The sequence below is a fragment of the Plectropomus leopardus genome, chromosome 11 (assembly GCF_008729295.1).
Source record: "Plectropomus leopardus isolate mb chromosome 11, YSFRI_Pleo_2.0, whole genome shotgun sequence".
NCBI lineage: Eukaryota > Metazoa > Chordata > Actinopteri > Perciformes > Serranidae > Plectropomus > Plectropomus leopardus.
In genome coordinates this window covers 33,822,100-33,846,700 of record NC_056473.1, presented here as the reverse complement: position 1 = coordinate 33,846,700, position 24,601 = coordinate 33,822,100, and the positions used below count along the sequence as shown (strand labels likewise).

Below are 24,601 nucleotides of genomic sequence, written 5' to 3'. Positions count from 1 at the left end.
TATATGAATCCTGATTTTTCTTTATAATGACTTAAGTCTGGTGATGAAACGAGCTGACCTCTGACCTTCACCACCGCTCAGCTGATGATGATCTGCAGAGGTCACGCTGACTCCACAGCAGTCTGAAATTTCAGATTATTACCTGAGCTCCACTCTGAGCTTTTTTTTTTTTATTCCCACATGGATCTGATTTCTTCATCTGGCTGCAGAGGCGAGCGACAACTTTTTTTTTAAAATACACAATACAAAAATAAACCATAAACAGGCGACATGGGCCAAGAGCTGAATACTGTCAATGTGAGACTGTAAGAGTCGTCCTACAAACCGTAAAAAAACTCAATATTCAGTTCACAAGTTTCTCATAAACTAGTAAACCAAAGTAAACACAACACAGCTACAATTTCAGCTCTAATCAGATCTGTTACAGTTAAAGTGTAGCAGTGCCAAGTCCAAGTCACACCTCATGTCAATTACAAGAAGTCATTTGAAACTAGAATTATGACCTCCTGGTTGAATGTATCTGTGAACCTGTCTAGCTGTAGTTACAGTTTACATCCATATCTGTAAAAATAAAAAAAAAAAAATGGATGCTTCACACAAACCTTCCCCCGGCAAAATAAGAGATCTACACAATCAGCAGTTTCAAGGTCAGTGTCACCAAAATCAGCATCTGACCAAAAGTCCCCTCCTCTGTTCCAGAGATATGAGAAGAAAGCTGTTTTTCTACAACATTATAATGTCACAATGAAGTTGACCTTTGGCCTTTTGGGGATAAAAGGTCATCATTTCACCATTTTATCAAATTAGACATCCGTGTGAAGTTTTGTCATACTCAGCATGTGAGCTCCTGAGTTATGGCCAGAGAAACAAGTTTTGTTAGGTCACCATGACCTTTTCCATCAAATTCTAACTGCCTCTTCATTCAACGTTGAGTCCAAGAGGACGTTTGTGCCAAATTTGAAGATTGTTTCAAGGTGTTCTTAAGATAAGGCGTTCACCAGAATGTGAAGGACGAGGTCATAGTGATGTTGACCTTTGAACACTGAAGTCTCATCAGTTCATTGTCGAGTCCAAGGGGACGTTTGTGCCAAATTTTGAAGAAATTTCTTCGAGGCGCTCTTATATTGCATTAACAAGACAGGGTTCAAATCATAAGCACATTGGCACACCAGCTGTCCATCATGACCAAAAATCCCTTTTTTATAGAATTAAATAACTTATAAAAACCAAACTTATCATAAAAACAATCACTTGAACAAACATATCACACTTTGAGTTGCATTCCATGTATGAAAGCTGCTATATAAAAACTTTTTAATTATTATTATTATTATTATTAGGGTGATAAGAACTACCTTGAACGACAGAAAACATCTTTGGGAAAAATTGGTTTAGCATGTTCTTTGAGTTTTTAGTTTGGCCCATGTCCCATGGACTAACATGGTCAATCGAGGTGTTCTGACTTCACTTAGGGGGAACTGAACTGTCATGTTGTCCAACTTTATATACAGTCTTTATATAGTCTGACCTCACTCAGAGAAATAAAGCAAAGAAGCATATTTCCTGTAATGGTGAACTTTACCAGAGGAAACATCCTCCACTATGTTTACCTATTTTCTTTGCAGCATTTTATTTAACTGTTTTGCTCTATTTTATATATTTTAGCATTTTGTTTGATGTTTTTGGACTCATTGCTTACATCATGTTTGCGCAGCTTTATTAAATTGTTACAAAAGAGATCATTTAAGTATTTGTACAATACAATATTTCTGTGTACTCAACTTACTACACTGATGAGTCCATTTGTAAGTATTAACTTTCCCGACACACAGACACACACACATACACACGTTTTTTGATGAGAAAGCGGGTTATTGAAACCTGGCTGTATTACAAATTGAGGCTGTCGAAATGAGCATAAAGCACAAAAAGCTTTATTAACACTGACAGAAATAAACAATGAGGACGAAGGCTCCAGACAGCTTAACAAGGTCGTTATTATCAGTCGCACTAATGAATTGCCGCCACAATGAGCAAATTCTCCTCGATTAAATTCCATTATCCATCCTCTCCTCCATCTCTTTTTCCCTCTCCGGGAGGAATTGCATTTGTTAGGCAAAAACAGAGCGATCAGGTAATCGAGACAGATCAGCCGGCCAACGTCTCCAGCTCAGATTCATGATGTGAAGGAGGCGCCGTTTCAGCCTCACATGGACGTGATGTTCAGTTCACACTGTCGATCACTTGTGCAGTATAATCCATGTGTTATTATGCTCAGAACTTGCTAAACATATGCATTTTTTGTAAAAACATTGCTGCACACCAGCAGCACCTGCATTTAAATTCTGCTCTTGCACCGATTATACTGCAGGAGTTGTGCAAGTGTTTGTTTTGCTTTTGTTAAACGTGGCCCCTTTACTCCAAAACATCAACATTTTTGTAGTTTTTAGATTCTTTGTACACCATGGAGGCATGAAAAAAGCCAAAGTTTTCTTCATAAATTCAACATAACACAGGGTGAGTAATAGATCACCAAATTATCGTTTTGAAGATGAACTATTCCTTTAAGACAAGTCTCCCATCATTAACACGGAGTCAAGATCAGTGAGATCAGCGTCACACATCTTCCCCCGGCAGCACAGAAGATCTCTTCACTACGCACCGTTTCAACGTTCCTGTCACCAAATCCGTATCTGACCAAATGTCTCCCCTTCTGTTCCTGAGATATGATGCTAAATAACAGCTAGAAAAGTGTTTTAATGCAGAACATTACAGTTTTACAGTAATGTTGACCTTTGAACTGCTGGAAATAAAATGCTACCATTTTATCCTATTAGACATTTGTGTGAAATTTTGTCATAATTAGCATGTAAATTCTCTAGTTACGGCCAAAAACATGTTTTGTAAGGTCACAGTGACCTTGACCTTTAACCTGCAACCACCAAATTCTGATCAGTTCATTTTTGAATCCAAGTGGACATTTGTGCCAAATGAGGGAAATTCCCTCCCTTTCACAAGAATGGTACCAACAAGGTCACAGTGTCCTTGACCTTTGACCTATGACCACCAAATTCTAATTAGTTCATCTTTGAGTCCAAATGGATGCTAAATTTGAAGAAATTACGTAATGTGTTCCAAATGAGTTGGTACAAACGCCAACTCTGAACACTTTTAAGTCAAACCTAAAAATCATTTTAAATTGTACTTTTATCTTGTACTTTTTTAAACATTCAGTAATTGATTTTACCTTGTATATCTTATCTCTTTTCTTTTTTATTCTAAATCTGTATCTTTTTTTTTATTTTATTGCTCTGTAAAAGCACTTTTAATTGCCCTGTTGTATGAAATGTGCTATACAAATAAAGCTGCCTTGCTTTTTCTAAGATACTGCATACAAGAATGGGATGTACGTAGGTGTGTTCGGATTGGCGGACAATCCAAAAACATAATGCCACGGCTATCACCAAGGCGGAGGCATAATAAAAACCCTTTAAAGGGGAACGCCACATAAATTAAGAGTTCTAATGTTATTTTCATGGTCTAGGAAAGTTTAATCCATATTTGTGAAGATGACATATTTTCTCTTAAAGCCAGAAAAAAGGAAAGTAAGTCTCAAATTTGTCATATACACAAAATGGAAAATGCACGTACACCAATTCACACTGGAACCTGTGTGTATATATTTGTCAAATGGAAAACTTACAATCTGATTTTTCAAATTTCCAAACCGCTTTTAAAAGTGCCTATTTTGATGTGCATCAACTCCCCAGAAAAGCTGCCACATTTACTCCATAGTTTGGTCCCTCCCAGCTACTGTACCTGCATTGCTGCTTCTGTCTGTACGGTGTTTTACGAGGCATGTGCTGCACTTTGAGCTAACAACAGTTCATAAAACAGACGCCTCCATCAGAGCTAATAAAAACTGCAGCAGACTGCAGTCAATAATTCCTGACATTTACATTAAGATTCATGCTCCCACCACAGTTTTGACTTTCTCCTGCTTTCCTTTTGTCACACACACACGATGTGTTTATTCCCTCATATGAACCATCTGCTGCTCGTGTTCGCACAGGGTGGTGCGATTTTTGGAGGTAACACTTCGGAGAGTGAAAACCAGCCTCAGCATTCACACGTCCTCAGAATGTGCAAAGATCAGCTGCCTGCAAACTCATGTGAGACATTTCTGGAGAGAGATTTCTCTCAGACTCCACACTACAACGCTCACAGAGAAGAATTTCTCTTTCTCAACCTAGAAACGTTTTGTATTATCAAGCACAAAAATATCGTCTGTTTGGTTTCTGCTGATCTTCATCACCTCATTCTGTCACAAACACAAAGAGGCAAATCAGAGGGAATCAGAGAGAGAAAACAGGGAAACAAGAGAATCAGTGAGTGGGATGGTTCGGGGCCACAGGAGGTAACAAATGCTCCACATCAACTTTTACTTCATACGTCGTTCCCTTACTGGGAGGTCTTTCAAACATGCAGGAATCACTGGGAACAATCCACAGCTGAACTGTCAACAGTATCTGAATGCCAACCTGCTCACAAAGACATGATTTACTATGAATCTACACTCAGCTTCCAGTTTATTAGATACATCGTTGGTAATTGTTGCTTTTCAAGTAGAGCTGGAACGAAATTAAGTATATTTACCCAAGTACTACGCTGTACTACTTAAGTACAGGTTTGAGGTACTTGTACCTTGCTTGAGTTTTTTCCAGTTTATACTACTTCATAGTTTTACTCCACTACTACTAAGAGGTAAATATTGTACTTTTAATTGTCTGACAGCTTTGGTAACTTTTAACAATAAAAATATTTCACCCCCTTCCTGTACTAGGAAAACCAAGTAACCCCAGTAGGACTGTGCTATGGCAAGAATATAGCAATATGGATATATTACAATATATTGTGATACTGTAAACAAGATGGTGTACTGTTATTTTTTTTTCAAAAAGTGTACTACTTTCTGGGTAAAGGAAGTAATATTCCAATATTAGTTTTTTAGAAAGTAAGGAGGTAGGTAAGTCAGTAGGTAAGTAAGCAGGTAAGTAAGAGGGTATGTAAGTAGTTAAGTGAGAAGGTAAGAAAGAAGGTAAGCTGTTAAATAGTTAAGTAAGTAGTTAAGTAAGTACGGATGTAAGTAGTTAAGTGCGTAAGTGGTTAAGTTACTAGTAGGTAAGTAAGTGGTTAAGTAATGAGGTAGGTAGGTGAATAGTTAAGGAAGAAGGTACGGAAAAAGGAAAGCTGGTAAGTAAGTAGGTATGTAAGTAGGTAAGTTGTTAAGTAGTTAAGTAAGTAAGGAGGTAAGTAGTTAAGTGGGTAATTGATTAAGTAATTAGTTAAGTGGGTAGGTATGTAAGTAGTTCAGTAAGTAGGTCGGTAGGTAGTTAATTTGGTATGGGGTTAAGTAAGTAGGTAAGTAAGTACATAGGTAAGCAGTTAGGGTTAGTGGTTAAGTAAGTAGATAAATAGGAAGGTAGGTAGGTAGGTAAGTTATAAAATGTCATCACTTAACCATTTTATCCTATGAGACATTTATGTGAAATTTTGTCATAATTAGCATATGAATTTTTGACTCATGGCCAAGCTTTGTTTGCATATGATTATCTTAAGGAATATGATGCATTGTTGGAGATTAAACGACCCAACAGGATATAAAGGAGCTCAAACTTCAGCATCTACAGCTGACAGGGAATATTTTACTGCTAAATCAATACTTTTAACATCCCAAGTGGACTTTGTGGATAATTTTACTTAAGTAAGGTTTTGAATGCAGGACTTTTTCTTGTAGTGGATGTTTTCTGTATGGTATTAGTACTTTCAGTCTTTCCCCCACTGGAAACACCTCTCAGTATCACACAATAATGCTGACTGACATTTATGCTTTTCTTCTTCTATGGTTTGAGGCAGTCGTGCTGCTGGAGGCTCAGCTCTGGTCCTCCCTCTCACAGTTTATGTGGAACGATGTAGGAAGAAGGTTCCCTGTGTTTTCATTCCTCCCTCTGTTATTTTCTCACCTCCTTCATTTTTTGTTTCGTGTTTTTCGACCGAGCCTGCAGCGAGCTCATAAACAGAGACGCTGTGGTTTCTGCCTCTCCCACGCAGAGATGGAAATACAACGGCGGCAGCATGAGCGGCTGTCGCAGCAGAGCGTCCTCCCGAAGACCCCGGCCAGCCTCAGAATGTGTGATTCTGAGCGAAATTGATGCGCAAATATTATGCAAATGCAGCGGGAGCATATCACAGTTTCAGATGGAGGATCTCACCTCTGACACCTTCAGAGGAGCTTTTATTAACTGCAAAACTCCTCTGAATCAACACAGGACGGATATCTATTCTTAGAGCTGGGACATCTCAGAAATATTCAGAAACAGACTGTGGGATATCTCACTCTCAATCACATGATTATATTAATTATTGATTACTGAGTACTGTTAGTAGTGAAGTATTTCACCAAAAGAACCTGCGTGACTTAATCACATTATGTGATTAATTTAATGTATAAACATGCAGTGGTGGGATGTACATTTACTCAGGTTTTGCAATACTTGTACTTTGAGGTTTTTTTTCATTTTATGCTTCTTTATACTTTACAACTCTACTACATTCACTTAACAGCTTTGGTAACTTTTAAGATTTTTACAAACACAACACATGATCAGTATATAAACTATGATGCTGTGTTTTGAGTTTCAACTACCCAACAGTCAAACTTCTTTAAATTTACAGTTAGCTCCACTTAAATGCATCAGACGGGTCTGAATCATCACAAAACATTGAATTTCCTTTCAAAATTTCTCATAAAGTATTTTTCAACCTGAACCCTATTTTTCCATTTTGTTTGTGTCTAAGTGACAAATGGAGACAGCTATTTTTGAAACTGGTCCAGTATTAAGCGAGAGCGCACAATTACAGCTGCAGTCGCAGTGGCAAAAAGAAAATTGCTTAATTAATAAAAAAAAACATGCCTTCCAAACCTGCAGGCCTGTGGGTTTGAAATGAATGTTTTCTTTTAAACCTTTTTGCCTTCTTTTTTTTGGAAAGTTTTTGCCTTAGAAAACAATTTGCCATTGGGTTGTTTTTTTTCTAAAAAGAACCAAAAAATACACCATTTATGAAAGCCAGAAACTCCAAAACCTGATGGTCACGACACACCAGAAATGTATTATACAGGTCTGTGAAACAAAATTCCATGACTTTTCTAAACTTTCAGGGTATATTTAGTTTTACAAAACTTCTCAAGGCCTGGAAATTGCCAAATGCAAATACCATGACATTTCCAGGTTTTTCATGACTCTATGAGTCCTTGATGTTATTTTGAAGCCATATCGCACAGCCCGCCCCTGCACACATCAGTGGTGCAGGAGGTGAAACTGGCTTTAAACTTTCAACCAAAAGAGAGCAACAAAGTTCTGCTTTTCAGCCGCATCTGAAGTCACTGTTTCCTTTGCACGTCTGCATCTGGAAACTTGATCTTAAGGAGTTCACTGTTGAGCTGTTTGCATTATTTTACCTGAACTAAGAACAAATTATCAACTATAAATCGACTCCTGCAGTCAGTCTCTGTTATCCGTCAGAGTCTTGGCTGCAGCTGAGGGTTGTGACAGCGCTGGTGAGCGGCAGCAGGGTGAGGAAACCTCTGCATCAGCAAAATCTGCCCTCCCTCCCTCCCTCCCAGAGGCATCTCCAGCTAATTTTAGATAAGTGATGTTGTTGGGCCTTTTCTGTCCTCATTAAGCTGGCCGGTCTCGAACACACACACACATGAATCATGCAGCTCATCACTAATTTAACACAGAGGAATTTGTTTGCCGCCGTGCACAGCAGCACAGCAACACAGCAACACGCCGCCTCCAGACACAGTTTGTCTGCACACGCCGAAAGACGACGAGGCAACAGCTGGGATCAACTCCTTTATGTCAACGAGAAACATCCGTCTGAAAACGTTATCTGTGCTGCATCCCGCTCAGAGGGAGGATGGAGCTGATGAAGAGCTAGAGACTAAATGTTTTCTTCATCACTCAGTCACAGTGTTATACTTTTTTTAGGGCTGCCAGTCAGCTCTGCCTCGTGTCAAACTCACAGAGGACTATATTTCAAACAGAAAGTCAGGGGCACCAACAATGATGGAGCACAAGACTGCTTTTTAACTGCAAAGAATATTTTTCTTCACTTAAAAACAGAGCAGCAGGATGTTATTGATGTCCTGAATTATATTAAATTTATCAACATGATAGTTAAACATGGAGGACCATGTTAAGTTTGCATCAACAGCAAATAAAAACAGAAACACATCCGACAGAAAACAGACAGAGTTACAGTAATGATCGCTTTCAAAGGCAGAGAACAGAGAAGACTGCATCTGGCTCAGCCTTCAGCATGCTGGGAGCTTCTTCATGAAACATGTCAAATTGAGGGAGAGGAAATTATCTAATGCTGAAAGTCGCAGTTTGCATGTTGTCAAGTTGGTGAAACTGACCTTTAATCAATAATGGGGAAGGTGAGGTTGGCCCAGGGGTGCCATTTAAAGGGGGACAGGGGGGGGGGGGTATGCCCCCCTCCACTTTTTATTAGGAGTAAAGCAGTAAAAAATAGATTCAGCATAGTATCACAATATTTTTAGTCACTAATGTTTGCAGCTTCAGAGTGGGTCAAGATTAAAGTTTAAAATACAAAGTCACACCCAGCCACCTCTGTTGCAGCTGGCTGAAATGTTTTGTTGACCACAGGTCAGTCACAACGAGTCGCAGTACAGCAGCAACACACCAATTCAATCGTCACCTGACGTTCTCTTACCTTGAACAGTCGCAGGATGTTGGCCACCATGATGGACACCGAGCTGGCCGACGCCCCGATGACGCCCACCACTTTATCCGGCTTGGCAAAAATGGGCGGGTCTCCGTTAGCGCAGCGGACGTCAGAACCGTCCCTCTCGATGAGCGCCTGGACAAAGGTGAGTGACTGCTCTAAGGCGTAGGTGTCGCGTGAACACGTGTCCAGAATGCGCGCCCCGAGCGTCACGTTGGGCAGCAGCTCCGGGTCTTTGTTGATGAGGTCGATGGCGAACAGCATGGCCTCCAGTCGGTGGATGCCCTTCTCCTTCTTCAGCTCGCCGCAGGGGACGCCCCGCTCGCCGCGAGCGTGAACAGGGAACAAGCCACCCAAAATGATGTCGCCATCCAGCCGGATGGAGTGGGCATACTCCTGCAGGGGCTGCTGGGAGTCTGAAAGCACAGCGGGCTTCTGGGTAGCAGAGCCAAGCAGCCAGTAGCTCTTTAGCATCAGCAGAGAGAGGACGCAGCGGCCGGTGACGCTCGGGGAATTCATACCCCTCGCCATTTTCAGAGTGGAGCTGCAGTGAAGGGAGTGGTGGTATGATTGCACAATCAAAAGGCAGGTGGCGCTGCAGGCGGGTGTGGCGAGGACGGGACGAGCCAGACCATGGGGTCCCCCGTCACCCAGGGCAGGGCCAACCGCGGCGGGCAGTCCCACCTACGATCACTGACCCCGAGGAGTTTCTGCAGTGCTGGTTCCTGTGTCGGACATCGCCGTCTGCAGAGGAGGAGACGGAGCTTCAGGGTCGCAGCGGCTCCAGTTTCACATTCTTCCTGAAACCTGTTGGAAATTCAGACAGAGGAGGAAACGATCAATAGGCGATCAATGAGATTCTGAGCGCAGGTGCACTGCAGGGTTGCAGACTCAAACCTGTACTTTACACACCAACATTTAACGCAATTCAAGAACCTTTTATGTGCTGTATTATGCTGACTGTGATATATTGCTAGAAATGGAATATAATATAATAAATATATTTTCTTTTGTGTATAAACACCTGAAAATAATAATCATTGTGTTTTTTTGTTAACTCAGAAAGAGCCGTTTATATCAGCACTGGGAGCAGGTCCTCCTCTGCGGAGATTGCCGTGTGGCACTACCATGTTTCTACAGTAGCCCATAAAAGACAAACTAAACACTGGTGCCAGATAGAGACATTCACCTCATTGGATAGTGTGGTATTGGTGATAGTCTGTGGATATTTCGGCTACCAGTAAAAACCTCTGTAATCCATCTACCTGTACCTGCCTCACAAATTTAAATTTAATTAATTCTAGATATAACCATGACACTAAAAACAACTTGCTCCATTCTATTAATATATTAAACATTTTTACTGACTGCTGCTGCCAAGGTTTTGTGTTTAATTTTGTGCAATGATTGAAGATACTATGTTTTTGCAGGTTATGATTTTACAGAATTACTATCAGCTGCATGCATGTGTTCATTTTGTGGTTTCTAAAAGGTAAAAGTTTATAAAGCAGTAAGTCTGCTCCTCTAAGGCAAACTTCAGATTTAAAAAGCTGCTGAAAAACCTTCTGAATGATGAACACTGCAGAATCCTAACTAGGAGACATTTCAGCTGGTTGCGATCTGCAGTTCACTGCTCAAGGACTCTAAAACACACTGACCCTTTGAGATGTCTGGCATTTCTACCTTTTCTACTGAAAGCATGCCCATAAAGTCACATGCTGCATCTCCTTTGATTAATTTACACACACACACACACACACACACACTAAATATCAAGAGTTTGCGGTGTATTATCACTTCTTTTTCTTACTTGTTTGTGTTTCCTGGCTCCATGTTTGAGTCCTTCACTAACACACATGTGATCAGTTAAGATGGCCTCTCATACTCTACAAGCAGGAGGTGGAACAGACCAACTGCCTGTGATCAGGAGGGGGGTCCAGCACCTGGAATCCCTCTTAAATCTCATTATTTTGAACCCTTAATGATGATGGTAGTTAGAGGACAGGTGTTAAACTTTATGTGTTTTGATTTTTGTTTGTAGTAAGTTTTTGTGATATTTGTGTGCAACAAAAGTTTTCATGTTATCTATTAAATCCATGGTCTTGTTCAGATGTTCTGCAGTAGAACAAGTGATGGATGCACGGTTCAAAAAGCTTAAAAGTATAATAAACAGATGTAGTTAACTCCCAGGGTCCACTGTGGACTCATGTGATTCATGTGGCACATATGAGCTACAATTTACAGCAGTGATACTCAACTTACGGCCCACGGGCAAAATCTGGCCATGATAGGATGGCCTGCAACCATTTGTTATTCAAAATGAGCAAGTTTACAATGGGAATTGTTTTTGTACTTTTAGTATACATAAGGTGCCAGAGTGCATAAAATAACAACTAAATAGAGCTTGTTGTTGAAAAAAAAAAAAAAAAAAAGGGCCGGGGGGGAACCCCCCCCCCCCCCGGCAGAGGCCCTAGCTAAGACTCTAATGTCCTAATTCTGAGAAAAGTCCTAAAATCCTAAAAAAAAAAAAAGTTCAGACTGAGAACGGGCTTGGCTTTACAGCCTCGCTGTGGTGATGTGTAAGTCATGTGACCATGGTGTAGTTCATTATAGGTTAGCTCTTAAAATCTTAAAAGTTGTGTTCAATTGTGAAGATTATCTTGCTGAAAAAAAACAACCCAAAAACATGTAAGTATCATAAAGGTTCATTCGCCACAAGATGTTTATATTCTGCAATTATCTAAATCTAATGGAAAAATCCCACAGACTTTTTGTCTTGATAACCTGGGTGATGCTAATTTGCAGAGCAGCCTAAAAAAACGTCATCCCTGCAGCTCTCTATGGTAACAGCCAGCTGGAATGGCCAACACGTTTTCCAAATTAAATGACAAAATATCATCCCCTCTTTAGTTGAGTTTTGGTAAAGACCATGTTGGGGTTAAAATGACTACTTTATTAAGCCCGAGGAACTTTGCAATCATGGTTGAATTAACAAACATGGGTTTGGGGTCACAATATTATGAGCATATTGATGCTGCTTTAAAAAAAATCAAAGTCAGGTGATGGTTGGAAGCAGAAAACAAGCTGTCTCCCATTTTTAACGACATGTTCAACTTTTACATATGGCTGCTGTCCACATACTTTTGGCCATGTGGTATATTTAAACAGATGGCGAGTTTCTTTCTGCCTGATCTTTTTGTACTATTCCCCCCTCTATCTTTCTCTTAAATACAAATTTCATACACACACGAATACAGATACACACACTCATCCTCAGGCAAACACAGCTGTAATCTATGCCTCGCGCGCACGCCAAAGCGCAGAGGCATTGCAAAGACGCGCGCTCAAGAAAAAAAACCCAGTCTACACTACGATCTCAAACACATCAACCCTCATAAGTGCGCATGCAGACACACGTTTGATTTACTTTCTCACACACACACACACACACACCAAACACGCACGCGAGACAAAGTCGGCACGAGCGCAAATTGCATTCCAGCAGGATCAGCTGATATAAAAAAAAGAAAATTCAAAATCTGATCTGAAATCAGCAGAAACACACAAACCGCCTGAGATCAACCCAGCAGCCCCAGTGCCTAATCACAGACTGCTAATCGATAAGTTAATTGACTGATTCATTGATTGACTGATTTTACTGGTGGATTCACAAGACAAAAATCTTGGGGACGTCACTGTGAGGGCTCGTATCTCCAACATGGTCCCATCAAAAGAAACCAAGAAATCTAGGACTTTGTGCGAATAATAATAATACTTATAATATAATAATAATAATAATAATAATAATAATAATAATAATAATAATAATAATCTGCAGACAGCTCTTTATTGAACATTAATGTTGTCATTTTGTAAATTATGTGATGTGTTCAGGTACCTTTCCTCTCCGCAGCAGGAGCAGGTGTTTCTTCTGTCGGTGTCACAGGTCAGACAGATGTTTTCTGTCTCCAGCTGTTTGTCACATCACACAAACATTTTCCTCTAAATTCCTCCGCGGGGACTCGATCCAGCTCCGCATCTGCATCCACCAACCAAAAAAAAGAGGGAAAAAAATTTTAAAAAATAAATCCAAATCCACTTTTTTTTGCTCCCACAGTTACAGATCTGTTCCTGATCCGGGATGAGAAGCGGTAAATTCCTCCAAACAGCAGGTTTCTGCCGCTCCGGATCACCTGCAAGTGTCGGTTCGACTCCCAGCAGCTCAGCCGGGTTTGACGCTCCGGAGCCCGGGTTCCTCTCCTCCTGCGGACAGCTCTCAGATTAGTGTGTCACCACCGTGAAATAGATCTTCACATCAGGGTCGAGTGGTCACAGAGAGAAGACCGAGTCACGGACGCGCTTTTTTTCCCCGCTTCTCGCAGCTCTCCGAAGTGCGCGGTGCGGTGCGGCGGCGCGGCGCGGCTGTCCTGCGTCACAGGAAACACGGGGGACTCGCGGGCTCATCACACCACCAGCCAGGTCCGGGGTGACGGGGGCCTGAGGGTCTCAACAACTTCCCACGGTGGGCACGGAGCAGGTCTCAGGTCTGAGCAGCATGACTCTGGTCCTGATAGAGAGGAAAGTGCGTCCGGAACAAAGCCAGAGAGGAGGGAGCGCGCGCACGTGTGTGTGTGTGCGGATCGTGCAGCGAACAGGTGAAGTTAATGAGCCTCATCATGCAGCCTGTCAGAGAGAAGAGCTGCTGAGAGGAAGAGCTGCAGAGATGGAGGCAGGGCGCCCCCCAGCGGACAAACACTGAAACTATACACAAACAAACAGCTGCTGCAGATCAAATCCTCCATCTATTGGTATTTATCGATTACTTTAGGCTGATTCAATTTAAGGAATCTGTGGTCTGTTTTTTTAGATTGCAACAACGAAAATTCTTTAATGTGTAGGTTCACATTTTTTTCAAGTATACCTGAAATTTTTTTTACATGTATAAATATAATATATTATATAACAAGGGTTAATAACAATAACTGTTATTATTATTATTATTATTATTATTAACATTATTATTTTTAAAATTATTTTTACATAATGTCATTATTAAATTGTATAATTATCATTATTATTCTTTTGATAATTTATTACTAGTAGTAGTATCATCATTATTATATAACCATTATTACTATTATTGTTTTTATTATTTAATTTTATTAATATTATATTATTATTAAGATTATCATTTTTGTATTTCTTATTACTATTATTATCATTAATAATAATAATAATAATAAAAAAATAATATTATTATTGTTATTATTATTATTATTATTATTATTATTATTATTATTAATTATTATTGAAATTATTATATTATTAGTAGTATTATTTGTATTATTATTATAATAATTATTCCCATATTACAAGCAAACTCAAAGGATCATTACTTATTCTTCTTCTTTGTCTTTTATTATTCATACTATGTAAACACAGTTGATATTTATGGCCACTAGACTTGCTGCTGCTCTTAATCACATCACACCACTGTCGCTTTTTTTTGTCTGTAATTGTTCTTGTGTGTTTCTATTTTTACTTATGTTCTATTTTTGTTCTGTATACTTCTTGTTTATTTTTTTTATTTATTTGTACTTATTTCTGTCCTTGTGCCACTGCATTTCCACTCTGGAGATCAATAAAGGTTTATCATATCTTAAAAACATTTTTGATAATAAAACCACGCTCACAGCAAGAGTTGACGGCAAGTACTATGCCAAAAAATAAAACAAGGATTTACCAATAGAAAATACATAAAAAACAAACCTTTACATGTATTAGATTCAAGTATATTTGACATGTAAACTGAGGAGAATCATTTCTATGTTTTATTTATCATATAGTATTCTTCATACATTTGAAGTGCTTTTACTGGTATATTCCAAATGATCTGTTATTTGTTAATGAAATACATGGAAGAACTCTGCATAAATTAGTTTTTAACACGCTGTAATATTTAATCTGGAGTAACCAAACTGACTCACTGCTGCACTCTTTCACCCAGTGGAGGAGCCTAAAGGTCAGTTTGAGGATGCGCACCAACGCACCATTTGATCCACTGCTACGTTTAAGTTAAAATGCCTTCTATAAAACATTACTACTCTGGTAAATAATTAGAACAATTAAAAAGTACAGGATGTAACAGGACTTTAGCCTCTCTGTTTTGAGAGTCAGCTGCAGCGTTCAATCATGAACCTTGTTGCCAGAAACTGAGAGAAATAAAAACCTTCTCTGCACTCAAGATTTAGAAAACAGTTACACATTAACTCAAATAAAAATAAAAAATGATAATTTACTGGCCTAGTTTTTATCATTTTAAATTTCATCATGTGCTGGCCTGGCAGTGACATTCAAAGTGACACTCAGACTTGGTGTTACAGGTTTGACAATGAGGTTGCAGGGTTTCTGCCGCCGCACAGATTCTCCCTCAGGAAGGCCAGCATCTTCCTCCAGGCGTCTTCCTGAGCGCGAGAGTGTGCCACTGTCTCTCCACCCCACAGAGCAATTACTAAAAAATAAAAAAGTCACAAAAAGAAATTACCTGAAAATAAGCACACACAAAAAAAGAAAAACAAAAAAAACATGAACATGAAATTAGCAAAATGTTACATGAAAATACCTAAATTACGTTAAAAAAAAAAAAAAAAAAAAGAAAGAAAGAAATTTACCTTCAGAAAGTGCAATCTAATATTTTCGGGGACATTTTTCCCTATTTATTTTGTTTAATATATCTAATAATAATAATTTGAGGTAATTTGGGTTTTGGTCACTTTTTGTAAAAGTGTTTTACAAAGTGTTTTGTACGACATTTCTTGTCAAATTGATCTTTCTTTTTTCCACGACTTCAAAAGAAAAGAAAACCAATTTTCTCAGGCGTCGGCGTTTTAAATGCTAACAAAAGGCATCTGAAAGAAGCACAAAAAAACATGTTGAATCAGGTGTTAAGGGTCAATGCTCAGTGGACAGTGAATATGTGTTCTTATCTAATGCACTGAGTGGCACCTAGGCAAGACGTCTGCCAAGTTACAGATTACAGATTACAGATTACCGGTTGTGATTTAGTGAGTCATTGCTGTTTTTCTTGTTGCTTTTTAGGGCCCAAACAAATGTTTTTAAAAGTACTTGTTGCTGTTTTTTTCTGCTGTGATAATGGCATGAAAAGAAGTTGATTTTTCAGAGGGGACTGTGCCACCAAAAGCAGGTATTTTAAGCCAAAACATGATCTTTTCCTAACCACACACCAACCAAGTGGTTTTTGTGCCGAAACATAACCCATTAACTGCATTGTTGAAAGGGAAAATTTTCCCAACAAAACATCGGGCAAATGAAACGTATCTGTGGTTTGCAGGAACGTGCAATGCCAACATTTTTTCTGGCGACTGGTTTGTCCACTAAAAGTGTAGGAAAGAAGCTGATGGGTTTGTCTTTATCGGAGGTGGGAGCATTAACTTTTTGTTAGTTGTTATCCTTCAGCCCTCTAAGTCTTTTTCCTTGTTAGGGCCTTTTTACATCTCAACCAAGGTTTACGTTTTTGTCAGATTATATACATTTGATCCAGTTAGTTTCACATTGGGATTACACCAGCAGCGAGCTCCCTGAAGAACTATACATGGCACACCTGTGTCCTACTGTTATCACCTCGTGACCTCCCTATATGAGACATTGACTCGTCTGTAGACAAACTCTCCTGTCCCCTCTTTCTCATCCTCTTGCAAAAAATTTGAAAAGAGTTATTTTTTTTTGTCTTCCCAACTGACTCTATAAATTCATCAGACCAAAGTTCAGTAACACATTTAGCCTACTAGTTGAGTTTTTCAAATATGTATTTTTTGGAACTTTGAGCGCCACAAGCCAAGTGTAATCTAGTTCCATTATATTGGAGAGAAAGCAGACATCTCTGCAGCCAATATCTCAGAAACTCAGCAACTCAGACAAAAACAATCTAGATAGAAAGATAGCTCTACAGGTAAGAGGATTTTTTTTTAATTATTATTTTAGAGTGAACTCTACCTTTAATGCACACTCACTAGCCATCTGCAGATATCAGACTACAACAGAAGGGGCAGAGAGATTAATGTGTAGAGTTTTCTGATCCCTCTGTCCTAAAACTGATTGTTAAAGTGGACGTCTGTGCTCTACACAACTTAAGCATTTGGTACTGACAGGATAACCTGTTTATGTTTGTTTGTTTGTTTGTTTGTGATTTCAAAATATGCATAACAATATCGGTCTCACAGGAAGCTGCAGGTGTTTTATCACTCTTCCTCTGCTGTCTGCACATGAAGATGAATCGATTAATATCTTACTGTTATCCTTTACTCGTTCCTTTCTTCTTTGCCGCTGTTTAAAGGTGAACTTACTCATCTGCTTTGTGGTTATTGCTCTGAGGAGGCTGCTTCGAGTGTGCGGTGTGTACGGAGGCTCGATCAGATGACCAGTATTCGGGTAAGACAGGACAGTCAGCAGGTGATGTTCCCCACCCGCTCCATCATCTCATTGACCTAGAAGAAAGTTCAAAACTGTAATATTGTTGGATTTTCTTCTCTTGTTAATTTGCACCCAAAAACAAAAACGACATGCTTTTGTTGGTAAAACATTAAAAAACACCACCCATAACAACACCGCTTTGTTCTATTCTTACTTAAAGTGGGATGTATTAAATACATATCCCATATTTCTGGGATTTTAGAACACATCAAGGATTTTAGGACATTTCTCGGATTTAAGGACATTTCTTGAATTTTAGGACTTCTCTAGGATTTTAGGACATTTATGAGATTTCAGGGCGTTTTCCAAATTTTAGCACATTTCTCAGATTTTATGGTATTTCTCGGATTTCAGCATGTTTCTAGGATCATCTAGGATCAATTTTAGGACTTTTCTAAAATTTTAGTTTATTTCTTAGATTTTAGGTCATTTAGAATTGAGGCTGTTAAGGGCTTCGCTGTCAGACAGAGCTGTCTCACATAAAAATAAAGCACTGGAAATATTCTCAATATGATGTGCGCTTTTACTGTTATTGATTTTTTTTTTTATGTGGATAAAATATGTTTTGCCGCTGCCCTGTCCACAGCAGTACATTGCTTAGCTTGTCAATTCTCCAACCAACCTCTCCAAACTGGGGGTGTGCCGGATGACATTTACTGTATGTAACACGCTGACTATGGATAACTGCCTCTTACAACCCCACTTCAAAAGATCTGAACTATCCCTTTAAATATTTTTTTTTGCTGTTTGCCAGTACCAATTCTGTTTTGTAGATGGATTAATTACATTTATTTTTAACAATCCGTCATCCCACTTTCTACCATGACTTTAAACCTTCGGATAACGTGGTTTTTATTCACATGATGTGGTCATGTCAGTAAGCTCACATCCATTGCAGCCTCGGAAGCCGGCCAGTTCTGATCGTCCTCACCTACAACCAGCAACAGAGGACACTGGAGTCGTCCTATCTGCTCAAGACAGAGGAATGAGGAATGACTGATGAATCCCATCAAAACTTTTTAAGACCTTGATATAAAGCTTGAAAAAGCTAGAACAGTGGTTTTATATTTTAAATCATATATCAGTTAATGTGAAAGGTGACCTCATGAATGGATTAAGTTTCATTTACCTCATACTACACCACTTCTTTTAGGAAGTTACTATAGATTACTTAAAGCTGGTGAGGGAAATGTGTTTAATTGTGCGGAGAAATTTATTTTTCAGGTGTCTTTAATAAATAGATGTTTTATTTTTCTTCTAAATCAACAATGGTAAAGAGTATCAGAATCAGAATCAGAATCTGACACTCTTTACCATTGTTGATTTAGAAGAAATCAATAATCAATAATCAACAATGGTAAAGAGTATGGTGTCCTGCAGGGAGGCTGCTTAGGGCCTTTGCTTTTCTCTACATCCATTAATGATAAAATGGGGCAACAACTAATGGAGATCCTAATAAACAAACAGCAGAGAGGGGATTTTATCTACATATACTTAACTGATAAAAATCTATTTTTCATTGCTTTTTTTGCTCAGAATAAACAGATGTAATTCCACAAATCTTTTGTGAACTAATTGTTTTGTTGTAAGACAATATGAAAAACATGAATTACTTACGTCCACTTTGCATGCAGGGTCAGTGGTGATGGGCAGCATTTAAATCACGGCAGATCACCTTATTCCCCTCGTATCGAGTTTTTGCAGTGTTTCTGTATCAACAGACACCATTGCCAATGTTTGATTCAGGATATTTTGGAGAGGGCTTTTTAGGGGTCTTTGCTTCACCCAGTTGGAGGGACATACAAAATCATGTGTATGCATGGCTTTATAAATCTGACAACAAGAATGCGTACGCACGTTTTTGCCTTTGTGTGTACTGAGTTTTAAGTATCTGGTCCCAAATCTTAACAAGTTAAATTCTGAATATAAAAAATGATTTGTTTATGACTGATTCAGTTTAAACACCTGTTAGGCAGATCTGGTTCTGCTAAATTGTCTGTGTGTAACATGATGGACAGAGTAACTGACAGCAGAAAAACCTACGTGTGAAAGTAAGCCAGGATGTCTGCTATTGTCCACTCCTGCGGCTGCACATGAATCCCACTTATACACACCACACACCTGAGCTGAAAGAAACACACACACACACACACACACACACACACGCACACGCACACACGCACACACACACGCACGCACACGCACGCACACACACACACACTTTCCACTTTCAATATACAGAAATCAAAGCAGAATCAGCTGGAAATCAACATAAAAAAACAACACTAAGACAAAAACCATTACCTCCAAAGCTCAAAATGTCTTTAGCAGCTATAAAACTGAGTGCACAAACTGCTAGAAAAGCATGAATAGAGTGCCCTAGGAAAGAGTCCCAAAACCCAGAACCAAGTTACCATGTCAGCACTCCCTAAAGTCAATACTTTTTGGTTAGAAGAAATACCTGTAAGGTCTGTGGTTAACACAAGCTTAAGACTTACACATTTTGTTCTATGATATAAAATATGTCAGTAAATACCCCACTGTGAGCTTTGAAGCTTTTATGAGTCTTTAAAAAAAGGTGATTGCGAACAAGGAGCTAAATGAGCCTACTAATGAGACCAAACAGCATCATACAACGCTTTATAGCCTCGTAATGATGGCAATGTTGAGTCATGCAACCATGGTGTTGTTTGTTGATAGCCAAAAATTAGCTTTTTACTTTTAGTTATTTCATTAAGGCTTTAAAAATACTGAAAGTGGTGTTCATCTGTGAAGATTATCTTGCTGAACAAAAGGTGTAGGTATCACTATAAACAGCACAAAGCCTTCATCATAATGTTTGTTCTCCTTGAAGACTTGAGATGTGCTACCTTTTCAATTTTTTTTTGAAGAACTTACTGGATTTTGGATTTAACACTCCCTAAGAATCCCATTGTTGAAGCAAAACCTGTTTTTTTAATATCATAAACATTTGTTTGAAAAAGATCTTATTTTCTGCAATAATCCAATGGAAACATTCCATAGACTTTTTAATGAAGGAACCAGGGCAACGCTAACTTCTGTGTCTGCCGACAGAAAAACGTTATCCCTGGCACTGGAAGCCAATATGTCAGAAGGATGATGGATATAAAATATAGGATATAAAATTTTGGTTAGAATGACAATAGGACTGATGTCATGTTGTGTTGGCGATATCATTATGATGCTTTGCAGACAGTTTTGTGTCCATATTTTATGACTAAATGTTATTATTTTGATAATAATAGTAATCATGGATTTTGGTGATTTTTGGTTTTATATATACATATATATATATGTATATGTATATGTATGTATATGTATGTATATATATACACATCATATTCTACAGCAAATTGACACTTACATTACACGTTGTGCTGGGCTGGTACAGAATTATGGTCACTGGCGACAGTGGTAGCCAGCAGCAACCTTCATTTAGACACATCGAGCTTCTTTAGGCTGTAATTTAGTCGTATATTTTTTACCTTTATAATTTTGGGGTTGACAGCAAACTTGAAGGCGACACTGGAGCCAAAGGACAAAGCCACAATGGCAATTCTGCTGTTGAGGATCTGAGGATGCTGCTCCAAGACTCTGTAGGCATTCTGCAGAAGGAAAACATGTCATAAAGATTTACTGGGTTTATGATTTTGGGTTTATTTACAGCCAAACACAAACAGACACCAAGGACAGGGTTCAGCCATGATGATATTTCATTTCGTCAAGATAAGATAAAATAATATGACATAGACCTTGATTTATCAAAAACGAAACTGCAAATTGTTTTAGATCCATTATTAAATCAAATCCAGGTCACAGCATTAAAGATTTTTGTTCTTTATCTAATGTATCTAATGGGAACATGTTATTTACAGGTGTGCCAAAGTTAAAGACAGCTACTCAGCCAGACAACTTTCTTCGAGAAGCTGTCAAGAAACCCATTTACACACACCAAAATAGTTTAAAAAGAATCAGTTTGGCAACTATAATTAAAACTTCTTGAGAGATATTCACTATACGATATTTCAGAGTGAAAATAATACGAATTAAATTTAATTTTAGCAACTAAGGTTAGCAACTACATGTTTTGGGGGGGTATTTAGTATCCAGAGTTGGTGCAGTAGAGTGAAGTTGACTTAGGTTTACCTCAAAATACTCGTTGTCCACAATCTTTCCAGTTTCCATGGTGATTTTAGGTGTCAGGAAGTCGAGGGCCAGGGAGGCAAAGCCATGGGAGGCCAGCAGCGCTGCACGGTACTCCATCAACTTTCCTCCAGCCCCCCACAGGTCCAGGATGCCAGGGAAAGGTCCCGGTCCTCCAGGGTATTTAAAATACCAAAAAGGTTCAGTTTACATTTTAACATGTACATATTCGGCCTTCTAACCTCCTTATGGAGCTTCTGGCAGCTGTTTGCAGATTGGTCAGAAACAGAAAGGGCCTGGCTATTGCAGGACATGCTCTTTAAAATCCATGCAGTGTTCTGACGCTTTGTGGGTTGGTGGCAGCTCCATGGGTAGTCATAGGGTTGCTTTGTCCTTCAGTAGTCTCACCAACTGGCTTAGCGATTTTCATGATGCTATGTTCAAATGGAATTTGTGAGCTTGTGTGTACAACACAGGAAGTCGTGTACATGTAGTCATGACCTCAGAGCTCTCAGTAAATTTCCACTTTTGAGGTCATAAATACCATATCAGGGGGGTGTTCCTATGCACTGTTCCTGTGAGCATGGTAAACTAGACCCCATTTGGATGCAGAAAAAGTGTTCTGAGAACTCAGAGTTCACAACTTTCTGTACACAACTTCCCATATCGTCAACACTGGCTCATGACTTCCATTTCAATGCAGCAATAGAGACATAGATAACTCTGGCTGCTGGATCGTACATCACCATCACTGCCATATTGTACAGAACATGACTTGCCAGTGAACAAGTGAAAATAAATGGGGGCACTTTAGTGTTTCTATTTCTCTGCCTATTTAAGTTAGTCATTTAGCCTTTTTATATCCATGAGTTTATGATCTATGGTCCAAGTATTGATGTTTGGTAAAGACATTTATGGTGCTAAAAGGATGAATACTAATGACTGGGGATTCTTTGACCTGTCCTCTATCATCGCCAGTAGGTTGACATTTTTGGTTCTTGGTGAGATTATTGGATCGATTGCCATGAAAGTTGGTACCTCAAGTAACTTTTTCTTACCTTGATTGTATGTTAATAGAACTCCTTAATTTAACTAGAAATGTTTTAAATGTTTCAACACAACATTTTTCATATACTGTATATTCCTACAGTACCAGTCTGTACCAATTTCACTGTACTTTTGGCTTCCGATGTGTTCAGGACTTGCATCATCTGCAATCACCTGACCAAGGTCAAGGAAGATGTGGCCATGGCTGAATAATTACAATGATAACGACACGAGACAAGGACACCACCCAGAGGACACCTCCCTCCACACTGTCCCTTGATCCTACCTGAAGGCAAGAAGAGGGTCGCAGTGAGTCCACTCTCTGTGATCGGTACCCTGCGGACACCGGGTGCCATGTACCACCGCTCCACCACCGCACTGGCCAACAGCACCTTGTCCGCAAAGCCTTCACTCTGGTGACCCTGGTACACTGAGATTATAACCACCATGGGAGTCTGGACGTTTATCTTCCTTAGCCTGACAGTTGATGGGACGGGGATAGTGGTAACTGTTTCAATATTGATTAGTATTATCTGATATTAATCACCTGGTCTACCTGAGGCCTGGTTTGCTGCCTGGAACTGGTCTGAGGCTCCACAGTAGACCCATCGGTTCAACCCCAGAATATGTCCCGCCCACACTGGGATCCTCTGAAACTGTAAAGGGAAGGGGGAAAAACAACAATTTGTCTAAATTTTGACTCAAATGGCCAATATTAATTAGTTTTGCTTTTAAAATCAAAATCACAAAGCTGAACATCTTTCTCCAAACTTACAGTTTTTGATGTAAATGAATTTGGTGACTTAGGATAAGCCCACAGTTGGACATTAGTTTAAATAACAGCTTAAATCACAGTACAACCACTTCTGCTAAAAACATTTATGGTCCTATTCTTGGAAATTTAAAACATGTTTTCCCCTCATACTTTTGTAGCATTACTAATAGATGTACCTACATATTTTATTCTTCATTAATTATATTTCAAAATTTCACGTAACGAAACCTGTGAATTTTTTTAATCAAATTACTCAAAACAAATTTAGCCAAACTAAAATTTAGCCAACCCTCAAAACTTTTCAAAAGTTTTTTAATCAACTCTCAATCAGCCAGTTTAGTTCTCTTTTTTCCCAGGTCTAGATACTGAACCATGTACCGTTCACAGTCCCGTTGGCGTTGGCGGTGTAGTGAGCAAATGCCTCCCAGCAGTCTCTTTGTTCACACTGGTGGAGGGCGTGAACGGTCAGCTGGAGACCAGGAAAGACGTTCTGGACCAGAACAATAAACTTCTCATCCACGAGTCCTCTGGATGGCTGGACCGACAGCGTCACACCGTACTGTTTCATGTCCATGTCCTAAACTGAGAACAAACAAATGGGGAGTGAGTTGTTGTCCCAAGTGAAGGAGTTCAAGAATCTCAGGGTCTTGTTCAGGAATGATTAAAAAATAAGAGCGTGAGATTGACAGATGTAAAGAGGGCATTGTACACTGGTCTGATGTATAAGATTGTGGATACAAGAAGCCAAAATGCTGCAAAAATCGCTGCCCATGTCATTTGTACATGTCCAATGACTAAACATTATCCGCATTTTATTAAGATTGTAGCATACAGGTGAAAAAGTGATGGATTGAACAAATTCTGTTTTTTATTTAGGTTCAGTCCAACAGGTGGAAAATGCACTTTGAAGCAGCTGAAAATGAAATATATATAAAAAACATCATTCATGAAGGTAAGGCATATTTCACTCACTTCGGTTTTATTCATATTTGAAGTTAAACAAAGTAACTATTCATTCAGTGGCTGTTTCAACATGTAGTCACTTACACCCCCAACAGAATGCTGTTGAAACACATATATGTCCTCTCGCCTAATATCCTGCTGACTACAGGAACATTTGATATTGACATGAAGCATACACCATGAACACAAAATTAACTTTCTTTATGGGACTGAGAATTACTATGATGATTGTGTATAAGATTATGGTGCAAATGTGAGGTTGTTTTTTTTATTTAGCTAACTGATATTTGATTATTGATTTTTGTTTAATTATTTTATTTTATGTTGGCATGTTAGCCTGTTTGATGC

General features: G+C 39.0%; 1 protein-coding gene and 1 pseudogene across 1 annotated transcript in view; both read right to left on the bottom strand.

Annotated features, from left to right (window-relative positions):
- LOC121949981 (metabotropic glutamate receptor 8-like) overlaps positions 1-12,939 on the bottom strand; it is a 128,643-nt gene extending 115,704 nt beyond the window's left edge. Inside the window, exons 1-2 of the mRNA XM_042495869.1 lie at positions 12,713-12,939; positions 8,803-9,621 (exon numbers count right to left, since the gene is read on the bottom strand). Of these exons, the coding sequence (XP_042351803.1) occupies positions 8,803-9,345 (543 nt within the window). The 5' untranslated portion in view covers positions 9,346-9,621; positions 12,713-12,939. The remainder of the gene's footprint in view (positions 1-8,802; positions 9,622-12,712) is intronic.
- Positions 12,940-15,191: 2,252 nt separating this feature from the next.
- On the bottom strand, positions 15,192-23,864 carry LOC121950599 (annotated as a pseudogene).
- Between the last annotated feature and the right edge of the window lie 737 nt (positions 23,865-24,601).